The sequence below is a fragment of the Aquarana catesbeiana genome, linkage group LG09 (assembly GCF_042186555.1).
Source record: "Aquarana catesbeiana isolate 2022-GZ linkage group LG09, ASM4218655v1, whole genome shotgun sequence".
NCBI lineage: Eukaryota > Metazoa > Chordata > Amphibia > Anura > Ranidae > Aquarana > Aquarana catesbeiana.
The window spans coordinates 44,219,363-44,243,811 of NC_133332.1; the positions used below are offsets into that span (position 1 = coordinate 44,219,363).

Sequence of the window (24,449 nt, forward strand, 5' to 3'; positions counted from 1 at the left end):
GAGGACATTGTTCCAAAGACATTGATGAATGTCAGACTCCAGGCATATGTAGAAATGGTGGGACTTGTCAGAACACATATGGAGGATTCAATTGTGTGTGCGTTAACGGATGGAATGGTGACAACTGTGAACACAACATTGACGACTGTGTCACAGCCACCTGTGGTCCGGGGTCTACCTGCATCGACCAGGTGGGGACGTATATCTGCCTGTGCCCCCCTGGAAAGATTGGTAAATGCCTGAAACTTATCTGAATGGCTACATCTAAACACATATTTATTTCTAATAATCGTCAGCTTCAGCTAGTAGTCATAATTCAGAATTTTGCCAAACCACTCTATTTTGTATGATTGAATATTATTCAGCCTGCTGAGGGAATAGAAGAACACTTTTACACTTTTCATTCCAGTCACTTTGATAATTTGGTTATGAATGAATAAAAAATTAAAGCAGGCGTTACTTTGGAATAATTGTTAGGTTGGATTAAAATAAGTTAATGTGTTTGAAAAGTTTTGTTCATTTTCAATATAGTTGTAGTGTCAATCCAAACAAGCCATTTGCCACACACTGTTGACTCCACCTGGCCGATAAAAACTTTATTCTAACCAAAAACGTGAACATCATCTCCACCTGTGGACTGCCCACCACTGACGCATTTCATCCTTACATTATTAGTCAACTAAGCCAACTAGTCAACTAAGCCCTTAAGGGAGAAATGCAGCAGGATGGGCGGTCTTAAGGTATGTTCGTGCTTTGCTTGTTTGAATTCAATGTTTATTGGCCAGGGACATCATCGGTGTGCAGCTATTTGTTTGCTTTTATGGGGACATATGGAGCTAGGACAGGCTCCTGAGCCTGCATCTGTACAGTGCCCAGAGGGAGCACTTGAGTTTGTAGCAGTGACATTTACCTGTTTTTCTACAACGGTAGTGTGCTTGATATATTGGCATTTTTTTGTAGCATTTTTTAGTGCCTGCCAAGCAACATTGATTAAATTACCATTTAAAGGAAAGTTGATATTTCGATCTTAAATTCTGATGATAACTTATTTATAATTAAGTTGAACTTTTTGAATCGTGGTTGGCATCTCAAAGGGAAACAAGCATTCAATACAAGTGAACAAAAGTTCAACAAAATGAAACCATGTATGGAGTACAATAAACCACTGTGCACACTTTTTTTTAGCTATTCCTATTCCCTCTACGTCTAGGTCTTCTGTGTCACATGGATGATGGATGTCTGAAAAATCAGTGTCACCCAGAGGCCACATGTGATACGGATCCCTCTTCCCACAGGATCTTTTGCCGTTGCCAGCCAGGCTATACCGGAGCCACTTGTTATGAAGACCTGGATGAATGCAATTTAGGTGAGCGCTCAGCAGCTGTATGAAGTCACATCAAAGATATTGCAGAACCAGAGAGAGTCTAGAGAAGAGCAACTAAAAGAATAGGGCCCATGGAGGACCTCTGTTCTCACTCAACTACAATGCCATAAGCTTATCTCCAGCTTCATAGAGGGCTTATACAACCCGGTGATCTATTTATCCCTTGCATCATTTCAGACATTTCAACTCGATAAATAAACTCACGTTGAGCAGACGGACGATGAAGTCTTTTGAATATTCAGTTTAATGAAGGATACTCATAGGTAGAAAAACATTGTTGTAAGTCACGTGGAAAGATGTATACACCGTGACCGGAAATAGTGGAATGATAGTGATACCAGAGAGAAGGAAGGGGAGGGTATATACAGAAGTACGGTGATAGAGTTCAGCTTAAAGACACAGAGCAATGATAAACCAAGTTATACATAAAGAGAAATGATAATAAATCACATAGTGTAACACAGCACTCCCCCTCTGAAATCTTTAGATTTCATAACCTTAAACTTATTTAAGGTAGATTGAAGAGTGAACTGTTTTTAGACAATTCGGTTGCATTTCTGATTCTCCCGAATTCCTCCTGATACACTTTTGTTGCCCCCAGCGGATAATTACCTCTTCTGCACATGCAATATCAGCTGCTAGCACAGTTCAAGTCTTGGTATGGTATGTGCAGGCTTGGAGTGAGTTTTGCCTTGCCTAGAACACAACTACAGTGTGATTCTCCATTAATTTCAGAGGTCTTTAAATAGGCTACTGCAGCAAGAGCTTCAACTGATGCATCAGAGAAAATATAAATCTCTCTCCGGTCAGCAGTTGAAATGGAAGCTGGAACATAGCAATGTGAGATTTGAAGTTTTTCTAGTGACCTCAAAGAATATCTCCACCTTTCCCACTTCTGGTGTTTCTCACTAGGTAAAGGAGTCCCAGTCTATGTTCTCAGTAGACAACCGTCTTAGCGGAATCTTACCTTGAATGGTAACTGGAGCAATGAAACTCAACGGATCATAGATGCTGTTTACCACCGACAAGACTCCTATGTTAGTGAAGGGTTTGTCACAAGTTGACACTTTGAAGGTGAATGTATCTTGTTTGATGTTCCACAACAAACCCAGACTTCGCTGTACTGGAGGGACATCTGTACCTAAATAAAGGTTTTTTAGATTAGTGGCATAGTCCTCAGAGTGAAAGACCTTCCTGGCTGTTAGATATACTCTTGTGAAGTCTAATGCCGCGTACACACGAGCGGACTTTACGGCAGACTTTGCCCAGCGGACGGGATTTCGTCGGACAATTTGATCGTGTGTGGGCTCCAGCGGACTTTGTTTTCTCATAAGTTGGACGGACTTAGATTTGAAACATGTCACAGCCCACCATCGCCGCCATGCTGCCCCTGAAATGCTGGGACCAGGAGCAGTGAGGGTGAGGCGTCTAATCGCTTCCTCCTCTGCTCTTCGACTGACGTCACTTCCCCCTCACCTTTCCTATCTTTGGCTCTGAGCACCGCCTTCTCCCAGACCCTTCCCCTTTTCTAAAGGGGGAAACACCGCTCTTAAAATGGCAACTGTGCTGTCCAGCACTGTCATGCCATCCCTGCGCCTATTTCTCTTCTGTCCTTAGCTCCGGGACTCTCTGTATAACACTGCTCAAATGTGAGTTTATTTTTAAAGCATAATAAAGCTTTCGTAACTACCGTATTTATCGGCGTATAACACGCGCCGGCGTATAACACGTACCCCAAGTTTAGGAGGGAATTTTAAGGAAAAAAACTTTTAGGAGGGTAGTTTAAGGAAAAAAACTTACATTTAAATGCCCATCAATGCAGCCTTGTCAGTGTCATTCCAGCCTTTTCAGTGTCAGTGCAGCCTTGCCCCAGTGTCCATTGCAGCCTTGTCAGTGCAGCTTTGTCAGTGCAGCTTTGCTAGGGTGCAGAATTGTCAGTGCAGCTTTGCCCCAGTGCAGCCTTGCCAGTGCAGCTTTGCCCCAGTGCAGCCTTGCCCCAGTGGTCAGTGCAGCCTTGCCCCCAGTGTCCATTACATGCTTGGACAGATCGCCGCCGACATACACAAAGCGTGTAGTTTTAAATATGGCGCCGCGGAGTTTGGAGGGACTCGGAGCAGCTGAACGAGCGCCGCCGAGATCAGTGACTGGGCGGAGCCGAGATACACATAGTTGAGTGTACTCGGCTTTTCTCGTTGCCGCTCACAGTCACACCCAGTCCCGCCCTATGATGGACAAAACACAGGTCCAATGGCGGGACTGGGCGTGACTGTGATCGGCTCAGAGAAGAGCCGAGAACACTCAACTATGTATATCTTGGCTCTGCCCAGTCACTGTGATCTCGGCGGCGCTCGTTCAGCTCCACCGACTCCCTCCGAACTCCGCGGTGCCATATTTAAAACTACACGCTATGTGAATGTCGGCGGCGATCGCTCCGGTAGATCACAATTAGCGGGGATCGGCGTATAACACGCACCCACGATTTTCCCCTGATTTTAAGGGGAAAAAAGTGCGTGTTATACGCCGATAAATACGGTAACTTATTACACTTAGAGCGGCACTGCTCTCTCTTCCGTCTTCTCATACCATAGAGTCTCTTCTGCTCTCCTGAGCTGACTGCCGCTTTCAACATCCACCAGAACCTTTAACACAGGTCTGGATACAGAGGAAAATGGACTAAGTTTCCAAACACAAACTGGATTTTCACTATTATCATTGTGTATATATCTCACTAGCAGCTCCTGGCAGCGCTCCATTTCCCCCTCCTTACAACAGTTGGAGTAGGGATTCCCTCCCTGTTAGTGGGTATCTGATTGCACTCAACAAGTGTAGGTAGGGGTGATTGCAAGTTACCTTTGAGAGAAGATACCATGAGTCTACGAGCCCTTCTTCCAGAAACCTCTATAGTTCCACTACAGGTACCCAAGGTGTAAAGATGAGCTTCGCCTTTTATTTCAAATAGATCAAACAGTTCTGATTTTGCAAGTGATCTATTGCTCTGATCATTTAAGATAGTATACGCTTTTAGAGTCTTTTAGAGGCTTTTGTCACTCAGTCTCTGGAACTCCTTGGGAAACCTTGGGGAAAGTTTCCAGACGTATGAACAAAGCATTTTCTATAGCTTCTGGACTGCAATGAATTTGCTCTAGTCGATCTCATGCAGCTGTGAGGCCTGCTGTAGGATTGTCCATGAAAACTGATCTTAATGGCTTAACATGTGCAGCAGATAGAGGACCAAGCCATCTGATCAGCAGATCCAATTCTTCAGCAGCTGTAATGCCAAGATCACTGATTGCAGTTCTGAAGGCACATTTCCAACTTCTGTAGTTCTCAGGTTGATCATCAAAACTTGTAAGACCAGTCTTTGTGGGCTCTCTGCGAAGTGTGTACCTCACAAACTCTGCTGTCTCAGTTGTTTCTGTCTTTATGCAAGACATTGTTGGCTGAATAGTGCTGATTGCGCTATCTTTGACATTGTTGTTACATGCACAAGGAAATATGGTGCAGCAGATGCATTTGGGTTGATTGCTTGCTTGAAGTCAGTTGTTCCAATGGTACATTGATTTGAGGCTGTACTGATGACAGGAGATTGATGACTTGCTTGCAGCTTGCTTCAAAGCTGACATATGAAGGAAGGTAAGGAAGGTTAGGTAGGCACGCAAGAAAGGCACTGGAGTGATTTTGCATGCAGGAAGTTGCTGGAACCTCTTTGACCCAATGCTGTGAAGAAATCTCTATGTTGTCAGGAGCATGGGAGACGATGGAGTGTACACTGTAGTGGCTTAAGACATAGGGGGAGATTTACTAAAACTTAAGCAATCAGAATCTGGTGCAGCTGTGCATGGTAGCCAATCCGCTTCTAACTTCAGCTTGTTCACTTAAGCTTTGACAATAAAACCTGGAAGCTGATTGATTTCTATGCAGAGCTGCACCAGATTTTGCATGCTCCAGTTTTAGTAAATCTCTTCTAGAGTCTTTAGTGTGTTTTTTGAGGGGATCTTCCCTATCTGCTATGTTTAGGATGATGCTGTCTCATAGTTGCCATTATTGCAAAAAAAATTTGTGGGACACTTTCTTGGCTGTAGGCGGAGCCGTATAATAATTAGGGGGCGGAGGCATGCGTTTGTAGGCGTGGCATAGCAATAAAAAAGAAAACTGCGGCGTGCGAAGCAGAATCTGTCCTTGTATCAGGTGTCCCCAGCAGAGTCTGTCCTCGTATCAATAGCCCCCGGCAGAGTCCCTCCTTGCATCAGGTGCCCCCAGCAGAGTCCCTCCTTGCATCAGATGCCCCCAGCAGAGTCCCTCCTTGCATCAGGTGTCCCCAGCAGAGTCCCTCCTTGCATCAGGTTCCCCCAGCAGAGTCCCCCCTTGCATCAGGTGCCCCCAGCAGAGTCCCCCCTTGCATCAGGTGCCCCCAGCAGAGTCCCCCCCTTGCATCAGGTGCCCCCAGCAGAGTCCCCCCTTGCATCAGGTGCCCCCAGCAGAGTCCCCCCTTGCATCAGGTGCCCCCAGCAGAGTCCCCCCTTGCATCAGGTGCCCCCAGCAGAGTCCCCCCTTGCATCAGGTGCCCCCAGCAGAGTCCCTCCTTGCATCAGGTGCCCCCAGCAGAGTCAGTCTTTACACCAGTGTTCCCAGCCTCAGTCCTTAAATCAGTGTCCCAGGCAGAGCCATAGTTACCCCCCCTGTACAGTTACCCCCTCCCCATGTACATAGTTTCCCCTCTCCCCCTAGTTACCCCTCTGTGCATAGTTACCACCCCCTGTACATAGCTACCCCCCTGTACATAGTTACCCCCCTGTACATAGTATCCCCCCTGTACATAGTTCCCCCCTGTACATAGTAACCCCTCCTGTACATAGTTAAACCCCCCCTCCTGTAAATAGTTAACCCCCTCCTGTAAATAGTTAACCCCCTCCTGTATATAGTTAACCCTCCCCTCTCCTGTACATAGTTAACCCTCCCCCTCCTGTATATAGTTAACCCCCCCTCCTGTATATAGTTAACCGCCCCTCCTGTATATAGTTAACCCCCCTCCTCCTGTATGTAGTTAACCCCCCTCCTCCTGTATATAGTTAACCCCCTCCTCCTGTATATAGTTAACCCCCCCTCCTCCTGTATATAGTTAACCCCCCCTCCTCCTATATATAGCTAACCCCCCTCCTCCTGTATATAGCTAACCCCCCTCCTGTATATAGTTAACCCCGCTCCTCCTGTATATAGCTAACCCCCCTCCTCCTGTATATAGCTAACCCCCCTCCTGTATGTACATAACCCCCCTCCTCCTGTATATAGTTAACCCCCCTCCTGTACATTAAAGTTAAATTGCTGCAGAGACAAGAGCCAGTGGCATCACTACAGCTGGTGTCACCTGGTGTGGAAAAAAATTGGTGTCACCCCCTGTCCAACAACTATGGTCCCCCTTCAGTACAGACCCCCCTCCCTCAGTAAAGACCCCCCCACTAAGTACAGACCGCCCCTCCAGCAGTATAGATCCTCCTCCCTCAGTACAGACCCCCCCACTAAGTACAGACCCCCTCCATCAGTTTAGACCTCCTCAGTGTAGATCCCCCTTATCAATATAGACCCCCTCAGTACAGACCCCTCTCCCTCAATTCAGACCCCCCTCAGTGCGGACCCCCCATCTATCAGTATAGACCCCCTCAGTGCAGACCCCCCTCCATCAGTGCAGACCCCCCTCAGTGCAGACCCCCTCAGTGCAGACCCCCTTCAGTGCAGACCCCCTCCGTGCAGCCCCCCCTCCATCAGTGCAGACCCCCCTCCATCAGTGCAGACACCCCTCAGGGCAGACCCCCCTCAGTGCAGAACCCCCTCAGTGCAGACCCCCTCCATCAGTGCAGACCCCCTCAGTGCAGACCCCCCTCAGTGCAGACCCCCCTCTATCAGTGCAGACCCCCCTCAGTGCAGACCCCCCTCCATCAGTGTAGACCCCCCTCAGTGCAGACCCTCCCCTCTATCAGTGCAGACCCCCCTCAGTGCAGACTCCCTTCAGTGCAGACCACCCCCTCCATCAGTGCCAGTGCCAGTGCAGACCCTCCCCTCCCATAATGCCCCCCAGCACTTTTCCATTTGTCAAGAGCTTAAGGAACATGGCATGAGCGGCCGGCACCGTGTGTTCAGTGGAGGGGCCAATCCATGCAGCTAACCCTGGCTTCAGTATTGTGAGAGGAGAAGCCGATTCATTGGCTGCACGGATCGAGCCCCCTTCTTCTCTCCACTGAACACAAGGGGGAACGATCTAGCGGCTGCGCCGGTGGCCATTTTGCTGAAGCCAGCTGCTCCAAAAATGAAACAGCAAACATTCCTGATTTCCCTGGGCAAAATCCCGATTCGGGACAGCCTCCAATCAGGACGAGGGTCCCAAAATCGGGATTGTCCCGGGAAAATTGGGACTGTTGGCAACTATGCTGTCTTTCTCACTTGCACCTTTGTCTGCACTGATAGCTTGCTCTCAGACCCTTAGCTTTGTCATAGCTGCATCATGTTTACACTGTTCGTTTAAGATTTCTATTGCTGCTCTCTGAGTTTCCAACTCTGCTTTTTGACGTCCTGTCTGAGTTCCCAACTCTACTCTTTGACGTGCTGACCAAGTTCCCAACTCTGCTCTTTGACGTGCTGTCTGATTTTCCAACTCTCTCTTTTCTGCGTATGCGACCTGCACCTTGCTGGCTTCCGCTTTAGTGCGAGCATTAATAAGTCTCTCACAGAATGTTGAGTATCTTGAACTATGGGATTTAGAGGACCTTTAAGAATGTCTGGTAGAAACGGATCTGTGAGATGCAGTGTCTTGTAGCAGCTTCTGCCTTAAATTTGGTTTTCTGAATAAAACCACCTTTCTAGATTAACCTCTTCCCACCCGGCCTATAGCAGATTGACAGCCGGGCGGTGGTTCAGTTATTCTGACTGGATGTCATCTGACGTCCAGCAGGATAACATGCCTGTCACTTTAACACACCGCATCTCCAGAGCCCCTGACAGAGGCTTTTTACCACGTGATCAGCTGTGACCAATCACAGCTGATCATAGCGGAAACCAGGAAGTGTCGTAAATGGCATTCCTCGGTTCTTACTGACAGGGAGAGCCGATTGGTGGCTCTCCCTGTCAGGGGGGTCTGTGCTGATGATCAGCACATTGATTATCAGCACAGCCCCCATCAGATGTGCCCATCAGCTGCCAATCAGTGCCCAACAGCTGCCAGTCAGTACCCCCTTGATAAAGTCTCTCAGTGCCCACCACAGTGCCAATCAGTGCCCATCAGTACCCAGCAGTAACACCTGTCAGTACCTCATCATCAGTGCTGCCCATCAGTGCCATCTATTAGTGTCCATCAGTGCCATCTGTCATTGCCAATCAGTGCCGCCTATCAGTGCCCATCAGTGCTGCCGGTCAGTGCCCATCAGTGCCGCCTATCAGTGCCCATCAATTCTACATATCGGTGCCCATCAGTGCCACCTAATCAGTGCCCATCAGTGCCGCCTCATCAGTGCCCATCAGTGCCGCCTCCTCAGTGCCTGTCGGTGAAGAAGAAAACCAAATTTTATGACAGAAACTAAGGAAAACTTTTTTTTTTTCAAAAATTCCGGTCTTTTTTAGTTTGTTTAGCAAAAAATAAAAACCCCAGAGGTGATCAAACACCACAAAAAGAAATCTCTATTTGTGGGAAGAAAATTATAAAAATTTAGTTTGGGTACAGTGTTGCATGACCATGCAATTGTCATTCAAAGTGCGACAGCGCTGAAAGCCAAAAATTGTCCTGGGTAGGAAGGGGCGAAAGTGCCTGGTATTAAAGTGGTTAAGAACCTGGAAGCTGTTTATTCTTCCAGTGAATCTTCCGTTTTCATATTTTGTAAAACATTAATGAACTTATTGCTGGTAAACTGATAAAGCTCATGTGAGGCAGAAAGTTGTTTAATGGCGCCCTCTAGTGGCAGTAGTTCACATTCAACAGACAGTGTATTAGATTGAGTAACAACCTTTTCCCAAAATGACTTCAGGCTAGTTGTCAGTTTAGTTCTTAAAGCTTCATAATTCTCCATTACTGATTGAACGTTTGGGTAACTGAGTAACAGAGTCTTGTGCTGGGACTGCTGTGTGTTCACATTCAGAGCCTTTGTAACTCATGATGACACGGGCAGGTAATAACTGAGTGATAAGCCAGCAGGATATGTGTGCTGTAATATGAAACCATGCAGCCTGGACTCAGGTTATGAGGCTTACACGTGCTGCTCTCTTCTTCTTCCTTGCAATGAGGACAGTAAATCTTGTCTGTATCAGTACGGTCATGTAGAAATCTTGTAATTAAGCTGTGAAACTCTGTTTTTCGACTTAAAGCGGAGCTCCACCCTAAATTCGGATTCCTCCCCCCCTCCGGTGCCACAATTGGCACCTTTCAGGGGGGAGGGGGGTGCAGATACCTGTATCTGCACCCTCTTCCGGGCATAGCTAGCCTCAGAATATCCGCAGATACGTCACTCCCCCCCCCCCCCCCCCCCCCGTTGTGTTCTGGGAAACACACAGTTCCCAGAACACAAAGGGGACCAGTAAAGACGCGCGGCGCAACTTGCGCATGCGCAGTAGGGAACCGGGCAGTGAAGCCACAACGCTACTCTTCCTGATTCCCTTACCGAGGATGGCGGCGGGGGCAGCCGAGAGACGAGTAATTGCTCGTCTTCTGCTGCCGACATCGCGGGCACCCTGGACAGGTAAGTGTCCATTTATTAAAAGTCCCCAGCTGCAGTATTTTTAGCTGCTGGCTTTTAATATTTTTTTTTAAGGAGGAGCTCCGCTTCAACTACAAGGCCATAAGCTTATCTCTAGGTTCATATAGGGGTTATACAACCTGGTGATCTATTTATCCCTTGCATCAATTCAGACAGTTTAACTCGTTGAGCAGACAGACGATGAAGCCTTTTGAATGTTCCGTATATCCAAGGGCACTCATAGGTAGAAAAATGTTGATGTTGTAAGCCACATGGAAAGATGTCTACACCATGACAGGAAACAGTGGAATGATACCAGAGAGAAGGAAGGGGAGGGGATATACAGAAGTACAGTGAGAGAGATAGTTCAGCTTAGACAAGAGAACACAGCTTAAAGACACAGGGCAGTGATAAACCAAGTTATACACACAGAGAAATGATAATAAATCACATAGTGTAACACAACAACCTCAGCTATGATGAAAGATTTCATGAACTGAATGTATTCTTCCTTAAAGCGGTTTAAAACCTCAGACATGAAATGTGTCACTTCTGACAAGTTTTCCTGACACCAAGAGAAAAAAGGTGACAGGGGAGTGAGCTCCAGCACACAGTCTGTGATTGACAACCTTTACTGTGTTCCTGTATGCTGTGTGAAGGTGGGTGTGTGTCCCTTCCCTCCAGTCAACTCTCAGAGCTTTCCTCACTGGGCTCTGCAGTGTGTAATTTCAGCTCTCCACCCACTGTTTTCTGACAGCTCAGACAAGCTTTATAAACTCTGGGCTTTCAACAGATGTAGAGAAGACTGCTGATAAACAGATACAACTTATGTAGGAGAATTTGTTTCATCTCTGTGTATCACCCAAGGCTAGCCACTTCACTGCATATACATAAAGGTTTACAACCACTTTAAAGAGAGGAGTTTTATCGGGGGATATGATCACAATGTATAAATAGGGGGTAAAGGTGTAGCGCTAAAAAATGGTGGTAAATGAGCAAAAAGTTCATATGTAATAAATTCAATGGCATAAAAAATTAATACAGTTGACTCGGTTAAATTGATGATAGGCAACTCCTATCCTCATATTGATTAGTGGTTCCAAATTAATAATAACTACTGCAGTAGGGAACAGACACAAAAGATACGCTCAGCATCTTTCCAAATAACTGTTCTGCTTTATTATGACGCAATTGAAGGTTTTTATACACATGATTACGTAGGTATCACATTAATGTTACAATTGTACGTTTATGGTAACAAGGGGCGTTACATAGGCAGGCTAATTCTAATCAGGACTCGAAAGAATGTAAACATGTACTGAAAACATTATTAGTGCCGTGTGCACAGTGAGGGCAGTGTGCAATACACACAAAATACAATACAATTATATATACAGAACTTACAAATTTCCATTACACAGTCCATCTTGAAAACTCCAATGAAATGAAGAGAGAGAGAACCGTCACCAACACCCAATAAGACTAACTCTTACCGCCAGTGTATGGGAAATACACAATAACCAAATCACTGAAAAATCAGATCCATAGCTCTTGTTCATCGAACGGTCCACTAATTAAGCAAGAGATCCTTCTTCCACAGACACACCAGAAGCAAAAAGCTTAATCTTTTCAACACCTTGGCTAATGCCGCGTACACACGAGCAGACTTTCCGGCATACTTGGTCGGACATTCTTCCCGCCGGACTTTCCGGCGGACTACCGCCGGACTTTTTGAACGGACGGACTTGCCTACACACGACCTGACTTTCCGGCAGGCTAGGTCCACCCGGACTTTCGCCGGAGTTACAGCGGACTTTCAGAATGAACGGACTTGCCCACACACGGACAAGTCCGTTAATTTTGAACGTGACTCGGGTACGACGGGACTAGAAAAGGAAGTCAATCTCGCCGCTTTTATCGGCGAGATTGACACCTTGCGAGCACCGTTGTGGGGCATCCCAGGCCCTTAGGTCTGGCATGGATTTTAAGGGGAACCCCCTACGCCGAAAAATCGGCGTGGGGTCCCCCCCAAAAATCATACCAGATCCCGATCTGAGCATGCAGCCCGGCCGGTCAGGAAAGGGGGTGGGGACGAGCAAGCGCCCCCCCCCCCCCTGCTGAACCGTACCAGGCCGCACGCCCTCAACATGGGGGGGTGGGTGCTTTGGGGGAGGGGGCGCCCCACGGGCCCCCCCACCCCAAAGCACCTTGTCCCCATGTTGATGAGGACAAGGGCCTCTTCCCGACAACCCTGGCCGTTGGTTGTCGGGGTCTGGGGGCTTATCGGAATCCGGGAGCCCCCGATAATAAGAGGGCCCCCAGATCCCTGCCCCCCACCCTATGTGAATGAGTATGGGTTACATGGTACCCCTACCCATTTACCTAGGGAAAAAACTATAGTCCATGAAAGAGATGCCGGGGCTGGGCAGGAAGAAGCTAAATAACACTTTTGTGTATTATCAATGAAAATGTTGCTAATTTTGTCTTTTTTTTTCCCCCAGGTCCCTCTCCCTGTGAACACCATGGACAGTGTGTAAACACTGAGGGCTCCTTCCTGTGTCGTTGCCCCCTCGGATATACCGGCACTCGCTGTGAGACAGACCAGAATGAGTGCCACTCCAATCCCTGCTTCAATGGAGCCTCATGCCTGGACTTGTTGGGTCGCTTCGAGTGTGAGTGCACGCCAGGTAAGGAGGGTCATAAGGAGGTGCACCAGAAACAATATGCAACTCTTTCTTGCTTTTTAATCCTCAAAAGTGGTGTGTTTTAGTGATTTAATATACTGCATTGTACTGATCCTCTCTGTAGAGTATGGAAAAAATGGAATCGCGCTAAAGACTGATATACATACAAATAATCACTAACTCAGCAATAAATTCCTGAATGTATATCATGTGAGGTGTAAACATTTCAAAGTGTCATATCCCCAAAGACATTAAATAATTAATGTTATAAACAATTAAAAATAATAATGGATAAATATAACTATATACATGAGTCCACACACATAAATGACTAGATCACCCATGTGATCAATAAATACAATAATGTGAAAAAGTCCATCAAAAAGCTGTGTAGTCCTTGTTGGTGTGAAGATAGTGCTCGATCCACCACCAAAGGTGGAAAATGGCCGCTTACCAGAGACTCATGATCCCCCACTACAAAAGATCAGAGAGAGCCTGAATAGGAATTAACATTCCTCCGGACCACATCCGATAAGCCAAGGTCTTTAGGGTGTAATATCATAACCAGAACGTAGCCACCGGAACATATGTGTTTCAAACTGCCACGTATTGACACCAACCCGCAGATAGATGGATGCATCATGAAAGATAAAAGGCTCCGATAGTGTAAAACCTTAAACCTTTATTTAAAAATAGATACAATATTGCACTCACATAATCCTGGTAAAAATAAGCGCCTGAAATGTCTGGAGCACCGACCAGTAAGCTCACAGACTGACCCGTCCTGCTGGTAACTACAACAGCGATGAGAGGTGATGCAACCTCACATGATATACATTCAGGAATTTATTGCAGAATTAGTGATTATTTGTATGTATATCAGTCTTTAGCACAATTCCATTTTTTCCATTTGTTACACACTGTGTTTATGTTGCGCAGAGGAATTTCTGCTTCTTTATTTGCACAATCAATTCGTTTCACTACTTAGGGTTATGTTAGTTCACCAGAGCGCAGTTTCTTCCCCCTTTTTTTTTCATTTTTTTTTCCTCTCTGTAGAGTAGAAAGACACAAACTGGCTGAGCAGTTGCAGCCATAGAACGCATTGCTGTTTTTCCGGAACTCACAAAAATGGTGCCGGCTTGCTTGGAAGAAAGGAAGAATGAAGAATGAACACAAATATCTGATGCTAGGAGCTTTTTAAAAGAGGATATTGTCTGGCTTGTCTGAGACAGAGACACCAAAGAACAGTTCATAAACCGTCTCCTGGTCTAATGTCTCTGGCAACAGTAATATTGTATCTCTGCCAGCAGCAAGGATGTCAGGAAATCATTTTTGTTATTGGCAGGTACAGAAGATTACATAAACAATGATCCTAATGGTTAAGCATACCTTTGTGATAAAAAAAATAGAAGACTGACGGCAGAAAAAGACCAAGGGGGCGTGAAATCTGCGTTTTTTTAAGACATTTTTGTCTGAAGATAGACCTGGCTTTTACCCGTGTTTATTTTCACTCAGGGGTCTGTTTATAAAAAAATGTTGCACTAATGTCAGAAGCATGCAAACAAGTTGAACAAAATGTCCCATATTTTTTCTAAGGGATTAATTCCTGTATCATCAGCTCCATTTAGTGGCCAAAATGTGGTAGAGTTTTCTCATTATAGTATTTTTGAAAACTACCGCATTTTGACCACTAGACGGAGCTGACGATACAGGCAATAATGTCGTCAAAAAACGCTGGGCATTTTGTTCAACTTGCATGAATGCTTCTGACATTCTGACATTTGTGCAACAAATGTTTTATAAACTGACCCCTATTGTTAATTGACTTCTGGTGAAGGTCTGTTCCAAGTGTAGCACTGACAACTTTTGTTTATAGTCATATGTGTGTTGTAAAGGTAAAAAGTTGATATAGCACCATCTAGTGGCCAACTATAAAGATACAAGACTTTTATTATTCATCATTTTGGGAAGTGACATGGAAGTGATTGATTGTTTACTTCTGGACATTAACTATGACCTACCCACAATGCTCATGGACCAGAGGAGGACTGAACTACATTGTGGGGAGGATATAAAAGGGCTGGGAGTGGCCTGCCAGCAGAACTCTGTGGGTGTGTGTGTCCCACAGGGTTGCGGCCTACCTTGCGAAGGAGCGGAGCAGCAGCAAGGATCCTGCCATCGATCACAGTGTGCTGGAGCAGCAGAGGTGATCATTCCAGAGACCCGTGGAGGAGGTAACCGAGGACTCCTGGTCGTTAGTAAACGGAACAGCGTGACAGTGTGGTTGTGGCTCCACACGGACTGAGAACTGCTGAAACGAAGACACCCATCTGTATGGTATATATATCAAAAAAGTCGCGCTAAAAATTAGAGGTAAAAAACTTCATAAAGATATGAAGGTGAATAGTGATCATTAGGTAGATGAATTTCATAAGAGTGCTGAGCAATGTAAATACACGCTTTAAAAATAAATGCTGTTGGTTAAATAGGACACAGAAATCATTGACTATGTCCGTATGAAAGGATCAATATTGCATGACCCAATCGGTGACAAGTAAATATCTCAAATAACTGTAGGGATAATAATGTGACAAATCTGTGACTAAAAAACTGAACCGTGATGAATGAAGAAAAAAATATAATATAAATGAATAAAAAAATAAAAATACAATAAACCCAAAATAAGTCCGTGACTCAACAAAAACAATAATAATGGAAGTCCATCCGTGCTAGATTGATATGCAAAGAAAATAACTTGTCTCCCAGTGCTCTGTGAAATAATGTAACAAAATCTTGCTGTGGTAAAAATTAGAGTGCGTAGACAGACCTCCACCTCTTGGAAAAATTGCTGCCTCTTACCAGACAAAAATGGTCTCTTAATTACAGGAGACCCAGGGAGCGGATGGCTGCAACCTCTTAGTCTGAACACGTGAGGAGAAGCATGGTGACATTTCCTTGTTTGCGGAGGCTGGTGGGAGAGAGTCCCTGGATCTGGATGCTGAGTGCCTGCCTTTAAGATCCCTGGCTGGGGTTGCAGCCATCCGCTCCCTGGGTCTCCTGTAATTAAGAGACCATTTTTGTCTGGTAAGAGGCAGCAATTTTTCCAAGAGGTGGAGGTCTGTCTACGCACTCTAATTTTTACCACAGCAAGATTTTGTTACATTATTTCACAGAGCACTGGGAGACAAGTTATTTTCTTTGCATATCAATCTAGCACGGATGGACTTCCATTATTATTGTTTTTGTTGAGTCACGGACTTATTTTGGGTTTATTGTATTTTTATTTTTTTATTCATTTATATTATATTTTTTTCTTCATTCATCACGGTTCAGTTTTTAGACACAGATTTGTCACATTATTATCCCTACAGTTATTTGAGATATTTACTTGTCACCGATTGGGTCATGCAATATTGATCCTTTCATACGGACATAGTCAATGATTTCTGTGTCCTATTTAACCAACAGCATTTATTTTTAAAGCGTGTATTTACATTGCTCAGCACTCTTATGAAATTCATCTACCTAATGATCACTATTCACCTTCATATCTTTATGAAGTTTTTTACCTCTAATTTTTAGCGCGACCTTTTTGATATATATATGATTTATGGTTTACTACTTTTTAGTCGCTGCTTATATATATTAGTGTAAGCGCAATTTTTGTTTTTACCCATCTGTATGGATCCGGTGCGGTGAGAGGATTAACACCCAGAAGTTTGTTTAACACTACACACATTTAGAGCTGTTACACAGTGTTGCTGGGACTAATAGTCCCACGGAACAATTGAGTTGGAAAGTATTACATTTACACAGACTTCAATATCCAGAAACTGATACTAGATGTCTGTCTCCTTCAAGTAAGAACACTGAATCAATTTGCCTGATTATAATTACTTTTGTGTATCAACTTGCACTGCGCAACACTCCAGAAGAACTCTCTTGTGGATTACAAATATTAATTTGTGGCTAGCTGAAGATTGAAGACTACAGGACTATCTCTTTTATTGCAGGGCTCTGCATTTAGTCATAAGGGATAGTGACTTGACTGTTTAAAGCAGGGGGAGCTCCCTAGTATCTGTATTGTGGGATATTCGCATTCCTGTGTCTTTGCGCTTACTACAGTGTGCTGGAGGTGGGAAGGTGTCCAGAGTTAAGACGATTTCACTTTGAACACTGGTCCCACCTGGAGACGCACCAATAAGGGGACTTTTCAGGAATGTTCTGTGTGCGTGGATATATTGATGTATATTTGTGTATGTGTACAAAGACTGTTGTAAATATTTACTGTACTGTCATACTACGTTGGTGTGATAGTATAGTCACTGTAATAACTATATATATATATATATATATATATATATATATATATATATATATATATATATATATACATAATTTTCCAGTAAAAAACCTTTGGTTATCACAGACGTTTATGTGCAGTGTTGTTTTTCTCCTGCAGGTGGAGTCACAAGCACCCAGGTAGATATATATATATATATATATATATGTATATATATATATGTATATATGTGTATATATATATATATATATATATATATATATATATATATATATATATATATATATATATATATATATATATATATATATATATATATATATATATGTATATATATATATATATATATATATATATATATATATATTGTGGTAGTTTTCAAAAATACTATATATATATATATATATATATATATATATATATATATATGAGTGTTAGATCTATATATATATATATATATATATATATATATATATATATATATATATATATGTATATATTGTGAGCTATAATTGGTATTAGTGTCACTACAACACTGCACTACAGTTGTGTCAAGGGGATTGAATAAGTTAAGAGGGGTGAAGAGATCAGAGAACAGGCCCGATCTAAATCAGCAGCTCCTCCGTGAGTTATTGCTACACAAGCTTCCACTGCTCTTTTGGCAAAATAATACTTTCTAATGTTACTCTTGAATTTCCCCCAAGCAGATTTAAGATCATTCCCCTGTACTCAGCTTTTTATAAAAACTATTATAACTAAAGATCGATATAGAGGAATCAGGACCTCCTTCCTCCTGACGGTGATGCCTCCAGTGATACCTAAAAATCCTTATAGGGGAATCAGGACCTCCTTCCTCCTGCTGGTGATCCCTCTAGTGATAACTAAAGATCTATATACAGTAGAGGAATCAGGTCCTCCTTCCTCCTACTGGTGTTCCCTCTAGTAATAACTAAAGATTTATATAGCAGAATCGGGACCTTATTCTTCCTGCTGGTGATCCCTCTAGTGATAACTTAATAATGATATAGAGGAATCAGGACCTCCTTCCTCCTGCTGACGATCCTTCTAGTGATAACTAAAGATCTATATAGAGGAATTGGGAACTCATTCTTCCTGCTGGTGCTGCTTCTAGTGATAACTAAAAATCTATGTAGAGAGATCAGGACCTCCCTTCTTCAGCTGGTGATCCAGGAGGTGAGGCATGTTTTATTGCATTTTTACTGCTTCACTGAAATAGCTGTACATAGGATATAAACCAGGGAGCATTTTTTGGAGTATTGAATAAACAACTTCTTTAGTTATATGATGGATAACCGTTTTAATTGATTCTCTTCTCCAGGATTTGAAGGAGTTTTCTGTGAACGGGAAGTTAGCAAGTGTTTAAGCTCTCCCTGTGTAAACGGTGGAAACTGCACTGATCTGTTAAATGATTTTCACTGTTCCTGTCATCCAGGTGAGTATTCTGCCAGTTCCTGAAGCCCAAATTAACTTTCAGTTTAAATCCACTGAATACATTACTAATGATTAAAAACAAAAATGGTGTACACAGTCTTGAGGTAAATTTTTATTAAAAAGCAGCCACAGCCTGAGTAGAAAAGTCTGTCCCCTGGAAGCATGCTGCCGAGAAGGATCCTTAAACCCCATACACACTATTAGATTTTCTGCAGATTTTTGTCTTCAGATTTACCAAAACCATATAATATGAGGTCAAACCTTAAGAGTTTCAATTTGTATGCAATCAGGTAGGCCCTTGCACTACATGGTTTTGGTAAATCTGAAGACAAAAATCTGCAGAAAATCTAATAGTGTGTATGGGGCCTTACTCTCTGTATGAAAACAGTGGTCTCTCTGCAAAAGTCTGACACAGCTTCTGCTAAGTCAAAGTGAGAACTCTGCAATCAGCAAAGCTGATAGTAGAGCTGTAGTATTGATTCAGCAGGGGATAAGTTGGATTTCTTTTGACACTGGAATGTTGTCACGTACCTGGTAGTGGAGTCTGACATGCAGACGTAGGCTTCTCTTACATGGTCACCTCTGGCTCAGGAGCCCTGATAAGGTAACAGGGAGCACCAGAGCACAGAGTGGCACGAATGCCTGACAGACCTACTGCTGGTGGGTGCTAACAAGTTTACTGTGCACCCAAGAGGCGGCTGGAATATCAGACCATTTGGGCACCGGCAGGCAATTTTGGCAGCAAGTCAGGCACAGGATAGTTGGCACAGGCACTAGAGCAAAGTCCGTTTAACAATGTCAGGCAGACCGGATCGCCAACTAGCAGGCAGATCAAATGAAGATGGCAGGCAGAGGAGTAGTCAGAAGCCAAGCCAGGGTCAGTAACAGTGGAGCAGACAGTCATAAGGAGCAGGCAGAAGTGTAATCCAGAAGATCAGGCCAGGGGTTAGTGCAGGCAGTGTTCAGGCAGAGTCAGAGGCTGATTGGGTCAACAGCAGAAGGTCAATCACAAGAGAGGGTAAAATAAAGCTCAGGAAACATAGTAGACCAAAGACAGGGATCCCATGCAAAGACCAGTTTAAAAAGCTACCTGGCGTCTGTGTGCGCCCACGCATGTGCACCCATACAAGCAAAAAACAACAAGGAAGTAGGCACATAGAATTAAACACTCAAAGGACACGAGTATACAGAATTCGTTAAAAATAGTCCTAAATTCTGGAAAACCAAGAGAACCATGGCATAAAGGTTAAAAGTTCAATCAGTCCATCCACCAGGGAAAGCTTGTCTCAAGAGCAGAAGCTGACTCTAAAAATGTGGAGACAAAAGGAACAAGAGAAGTGCCTCTAAGTGAAGACTGTAATGCAATTTAATAGACTCACAGGTCAAGCAACTCACATGGAAGGCTCATCAGTGATAAAAAAAAACTCCATGGAAAGTCACCACTGCACAACGGGGAAAGCTGGAGGACTCTGGAAGTAACTGAAATGGATGTGGAAGCCAGCCAAGGCCATCTGTAATCGTGATCGATAGCTGGAAAGGGCTGGAGAGCTGTGACACGTTTCTGAGCATGTGCCACAATGCCTCTATCCAAGCATTGCACATGCTCAGAAATGCGTTGCATCTCCTCCCCAGGGACGGTCAATGGAGCCTTCCAGCCCTCGACCCCAATGGCAGAAAGTCTTGGTTGGCTTCCACGTTCATGTCAGTGACTTAGCATCCAGATTCCTCCAGTGTTCCCCACTGTGCAGTGGTGACTTTCCATGGGCACTGATGAGCCTTCCTGTTTTTTATACCATGTGAATTGCTTGCCCTCTGAGTGTATTAAACTGCATTATAGTCTACACTTAGATGTGCTTCTCTTTTTCTTTTTGCACCCATAGGAGCAAGGGCCATAGTGGTTCTGTGCTTGTGTATATGTATGAGCATTTCCTGCCAAGTGCGAGCATTCAGATGACTGTGGAGCTTTTTTGTGTTTTTGTACATGCGCTTTTCAGGCACTTTCAGGCTTGAGCATTTTTTTGTTTTAGCCAATGGAAAGCTAGTTACTGAGAACGTATGACTCTGCCCAAAAAAAGCTTATGTACTTTTTCGAGCTTTAAGCGGCAAGCTTAATGTTACACAACACTCAGGTGTGATTGGTCACCACTGCTTATAATGTGAATCTTGATGTTGAGTGCATTGGGAAATTCACTTCAGATTGCTCAGATGTGAATGGAGTCACCAGAGAGACCCCCTCTTCAACAAAAAGAGCAAGGTTGGTAGTTGGTAGCTATAGATATCAGCTTAATTTTTGCCCCATACAATATAATAAGAGCATGACTTATATCTGTACACCTTCTTGCTAATACCATCTATTACTTGTCTCCTTCTTAGGTTTTCAGGGCCATAGATGTGAAACCGATGTGGACGAATGTTCCAGCTCGCCCTGTCAACATTCTGGGGTCTGTGTAGACCACCCTGGTTTCTTTACCTGTGAATGCTTAAGTGGATTTACAGGCCAGCTGTGTGAGGAAAACATTGACGAGTGCATCAGTCAACCATGCCATAATGGTGCCACCTGCCAGGACCAACTCAATGGCTTCCAGTGTTTGTGCGAGCCTGGTATCACAGGTAACTGATCCCCCGTCTCTGTAGGTCTTTCATACCCATACTTCTGGCAAAGCTTTATTATATTTTTCCCTATGAGGATTATGAAGATTCTTCACACCTTCTATCTACTTGACCAGGGGTCTCTAACTCTCCAGACCTTCTATCTACTTGACCAGGGGTCTCCAAACCCTGGCCCGCGGGTGTGATTTGTCTGGCTCGCAGCTTACCCAGGCTCTGCCAACACATCACTGCCGATTTGCTGGCTTTTAAAAGCAGCTGCTGTTATCGGCAGTGTGTCTGGCAGGTCCTGGATACAAAGCCACTCCCCCCACACCCTCCCATGCTGCCATGGGATTGGCTGCTGTGCTTTGCTGTGGATTGGCTGCTAGGAGGTGACGTCATCAGTGTGGCACCTCCTGGCTTCCCGCCCACTGTTTACATTAAAATTCCATCCACCATACAGTCTGCGTGTGTGTAGCAGCGGGCGAGAGTTGGGTGGTGCAGGAGAGCTGAAGTTGGCTCAAACAGTGACAAGAGGCAAATGGGCATAAATCTGCACACATAAATGTACAGGAGACTCTGCTGGGGACACTGATGGGGAAAATTCTGCTGGGGACACTGATGGGGAAAATTCTGCTGGGGACACTGATGGGGAAAACTCTGCTGGGGACAATGGAAAAAATGATAATGGAAAAAATGGAAAAAAAACCCTGCTCTAGAAGCTAATCAGTTAGCAGTAATGATGTACAGTAACCTCTAGCAACCAATCAGTGAGCAGTAATGATGTGTGCTTGTCAGGGCTGGGCTCAGCCCTTCCTTCTCAGAGCTCTGTGCTCGGCTGTCGGTTAATTGCCAGCAGTAGCGGCCCGTGCATTGGGGGCACACGGGTGATGCCCCCCCATCCCTAGCGCTGCCCCCCTAACCATGTTCCTGGGCCCTTTCAGGACGCCGGGGGCATTAATTCCTATGGCAGGGGTGGGCAGGGGTGTTTTTTTTTTAAGCACCTGATAAGAGCCAGAGGCTCTAATAGGCTACAAAAAAGGGTAGGCTTGGGGCACAGAGAGTGCGCCCTGATCCCACCCAATTGTGTGACGATAGCAAATTAATTTTCACTATTTTCACACTATAGTTCCTCCCCGCCAATCAGGAGGCATGTCGTGAAACCTGTTTCCCGACTGGCCAAAGCGCCAGGCGATCCTACTGGGTGCCTAGCACATAGGAAGAGGAAACAGGCAGCCAGAGGAGACACGGGCTGGAGGAACGGACACCTCCGCCGCCACTGCTGCCTACACTCAGGAGGAGACACAGGACTCGGAGGAGAAGACACCACAGCCCAGTAAGTGCCGGACCTCCTGTGGGGGTGGGTGCCCTCAGAGTGTCGCGAGCCTTCTGAGGGGGAGAGCCGTCAGTGCCCCGAGCCCCTGCCCGCCTCTGCTGACCTGCTGAGCTGTATAACCTGATCTGTGTCATGCTGAGCAATATACCCTGATTTGTGACATGCTGAACTATATATTGTACGCTGCACCTGTGCCTCCCTTGCACCCACAAAAGCCTGGTTTTATTGCTGTACAAACTATATGAGCCCTAAACCAGCTAAATACATTCTAGGTGTATTAAAACAAAAGGTGTTCAATGTTATTCAATTTCTTTTCACTCCAAAGCATCCACAACCTGAGTAGAAAAACCTGTGTCCTACCAGTAGCTGCTGAGTGTGATCCTTGCAGAGATATAGATCAAATTTAGCAGGGGGATGCTGGCGCTCTACAGAGAGACCACTGCTTCCACACAGAATGCAAGGGTCCCATTCTGCAGTTGCTGGCATGGAACAGGCTTTTCTACTCAGGCTTTGAAATTAGACTGAAATTCATGGGTTCTGGAATAATTGTCTTAGCTGTTGTGAAGACAACCAGGTTACCCTGGTTGAGTAGCCCTGATGTAAATTATTTAACTACTACAATATCATGTTCTATTGTTTCCACAGGTGCCACATGTGACACGAATATTAATGAGTGCAGCAGTGACCCATGCATTCACGGACATTGCATTGACCTGGTGAATTCATTCCAGTGTTCTTGTGACCCTGGGTATTCAGGTAACATAAGAAAATATTAATGTATATTTTGTATCTTGACTGGATTCCATATCAGTGGAATAAATTTACTGTAGACCTCTATACTGCTAGTCCTTTTTATTGTGAGGAAAACAATTTGGTGCACTGCCCCTCAAAATCTCAAAAACAACAAATGACTATTTCATGAATAAGTGCAAGAAAAAAAGCAAACAAACGTACATATACTAACACCTAAATAATACATACAGTGTCTTGAAAAAGTATTCGTACCCCTTAAAATTTTTTACATTTTGTCATGTTACAACCAAAAACATAAATGTATTTTATTGGCAGTGGCGTCGCTAGGTGGTGGCTTTTGGGGCTTTAGCTCCGAGTCTCTAGGGCAGGGGTTGGCAACCCGCGGTCCGTGGGCCGCAACTGGCCCACCAATGCTGAATGTGAGCCCCCCCCCTGCGGCCAGTATCACAGGGCTGGATGGGGACGGGAACTGCTGGAGTTAACTTTTTACATTAAACAGCAGGTGATTGGCTGCCGGACGATCCTAGCAACCAATCACCAGCCTGTTAATGTGAAAAGTTACCTTCAGTAGTTCCCACCCCCATCCAGCCCTGTGATGCTGATCTCCGCTGCTCTGCTTGCTGTACACCTGTGTAAGGTAGGAGAGTTCTACCTACACAGCGTGTGTTTGAGTGGTGGGGTGTAGGGGACAGAGGACACTACAGTGGGGGGGGGTGCAGGGGACAGAGGACACTACAGTGGGGGGGTTCAGGGGACAGAGGACACTACAGGGGGGGGTGCAATTGACAGAGGACACTACATTGGGGGTGCAGGGGACAGAGGACACTAGAGTGGGGGGTGGTGCATTGCTGGGCACTGGTGAGGCTGCATTACTGGGCACTGGTGAGGCTGCATTGCTTGGCACTGGTGAGGCTGCATTGCTGGGCACAGGTGAGGCTGAATTGCTGGGCACAGGTGAGGCTGCTTTGCTGGGCACAGGTAAGGTTGCATTGCTGGGCACAGGTAAGGCTCCATTGCTGGGCACTGGTGAGGCTGCATTGCTGGGCACTACAGTGGGGGAGTGCAGGGGACAGAGATCACTACAGTGGGGGGTGCATTGCTGGGCACTGGTGAGGCTGCATTGCTGGGCACTGGTGAGGCTGCATTGCTGGGCACAGGTGAGGCTGTATTCCTTTGCACTGATGAGGCTGCATTTCTAGGCACTACTGTGGGGGGAGGGTGCAGGGGACAGATG

The 24,449-nt window shown here is 45.0% G+C and overlaps 1 protein-coding gene across 1 annotated transcript in view; it reads left to right on the forward strand.

Annotated features, from left to right (window-relative positions):
- Positions 1-24,449, forward strand: part of LOC141107556 (uncharacterized) — a 146,237-nt gene that overhangs the window by 49,458 nt on the left and 72,330 nt on the right. The window contains exons 6-11 of the mRNA XM_073598380.1: positions 1-231; positions 1,211-1,366; positions 12,600-12,785; positions 18,425-18,538; positions 20,911-21,147; positions 23,108-23,218. Of these exons, the coding sequence (XP_073454481.1) occupies positions 1-231; positions 1,211-1,366; positions 12,600-12,785; positions 18,425-18,538; positions 20,911-21,147; positions 23,108-23,218 (1,035 nt within the window). The remainder of the gene's footprint in view (positions 232-1,210; positions 1,367-12,599; positions 12,786-18,424; positions 18,539-20,910; positions 21,148-23,107; positions 23,219-24,449) is intronic.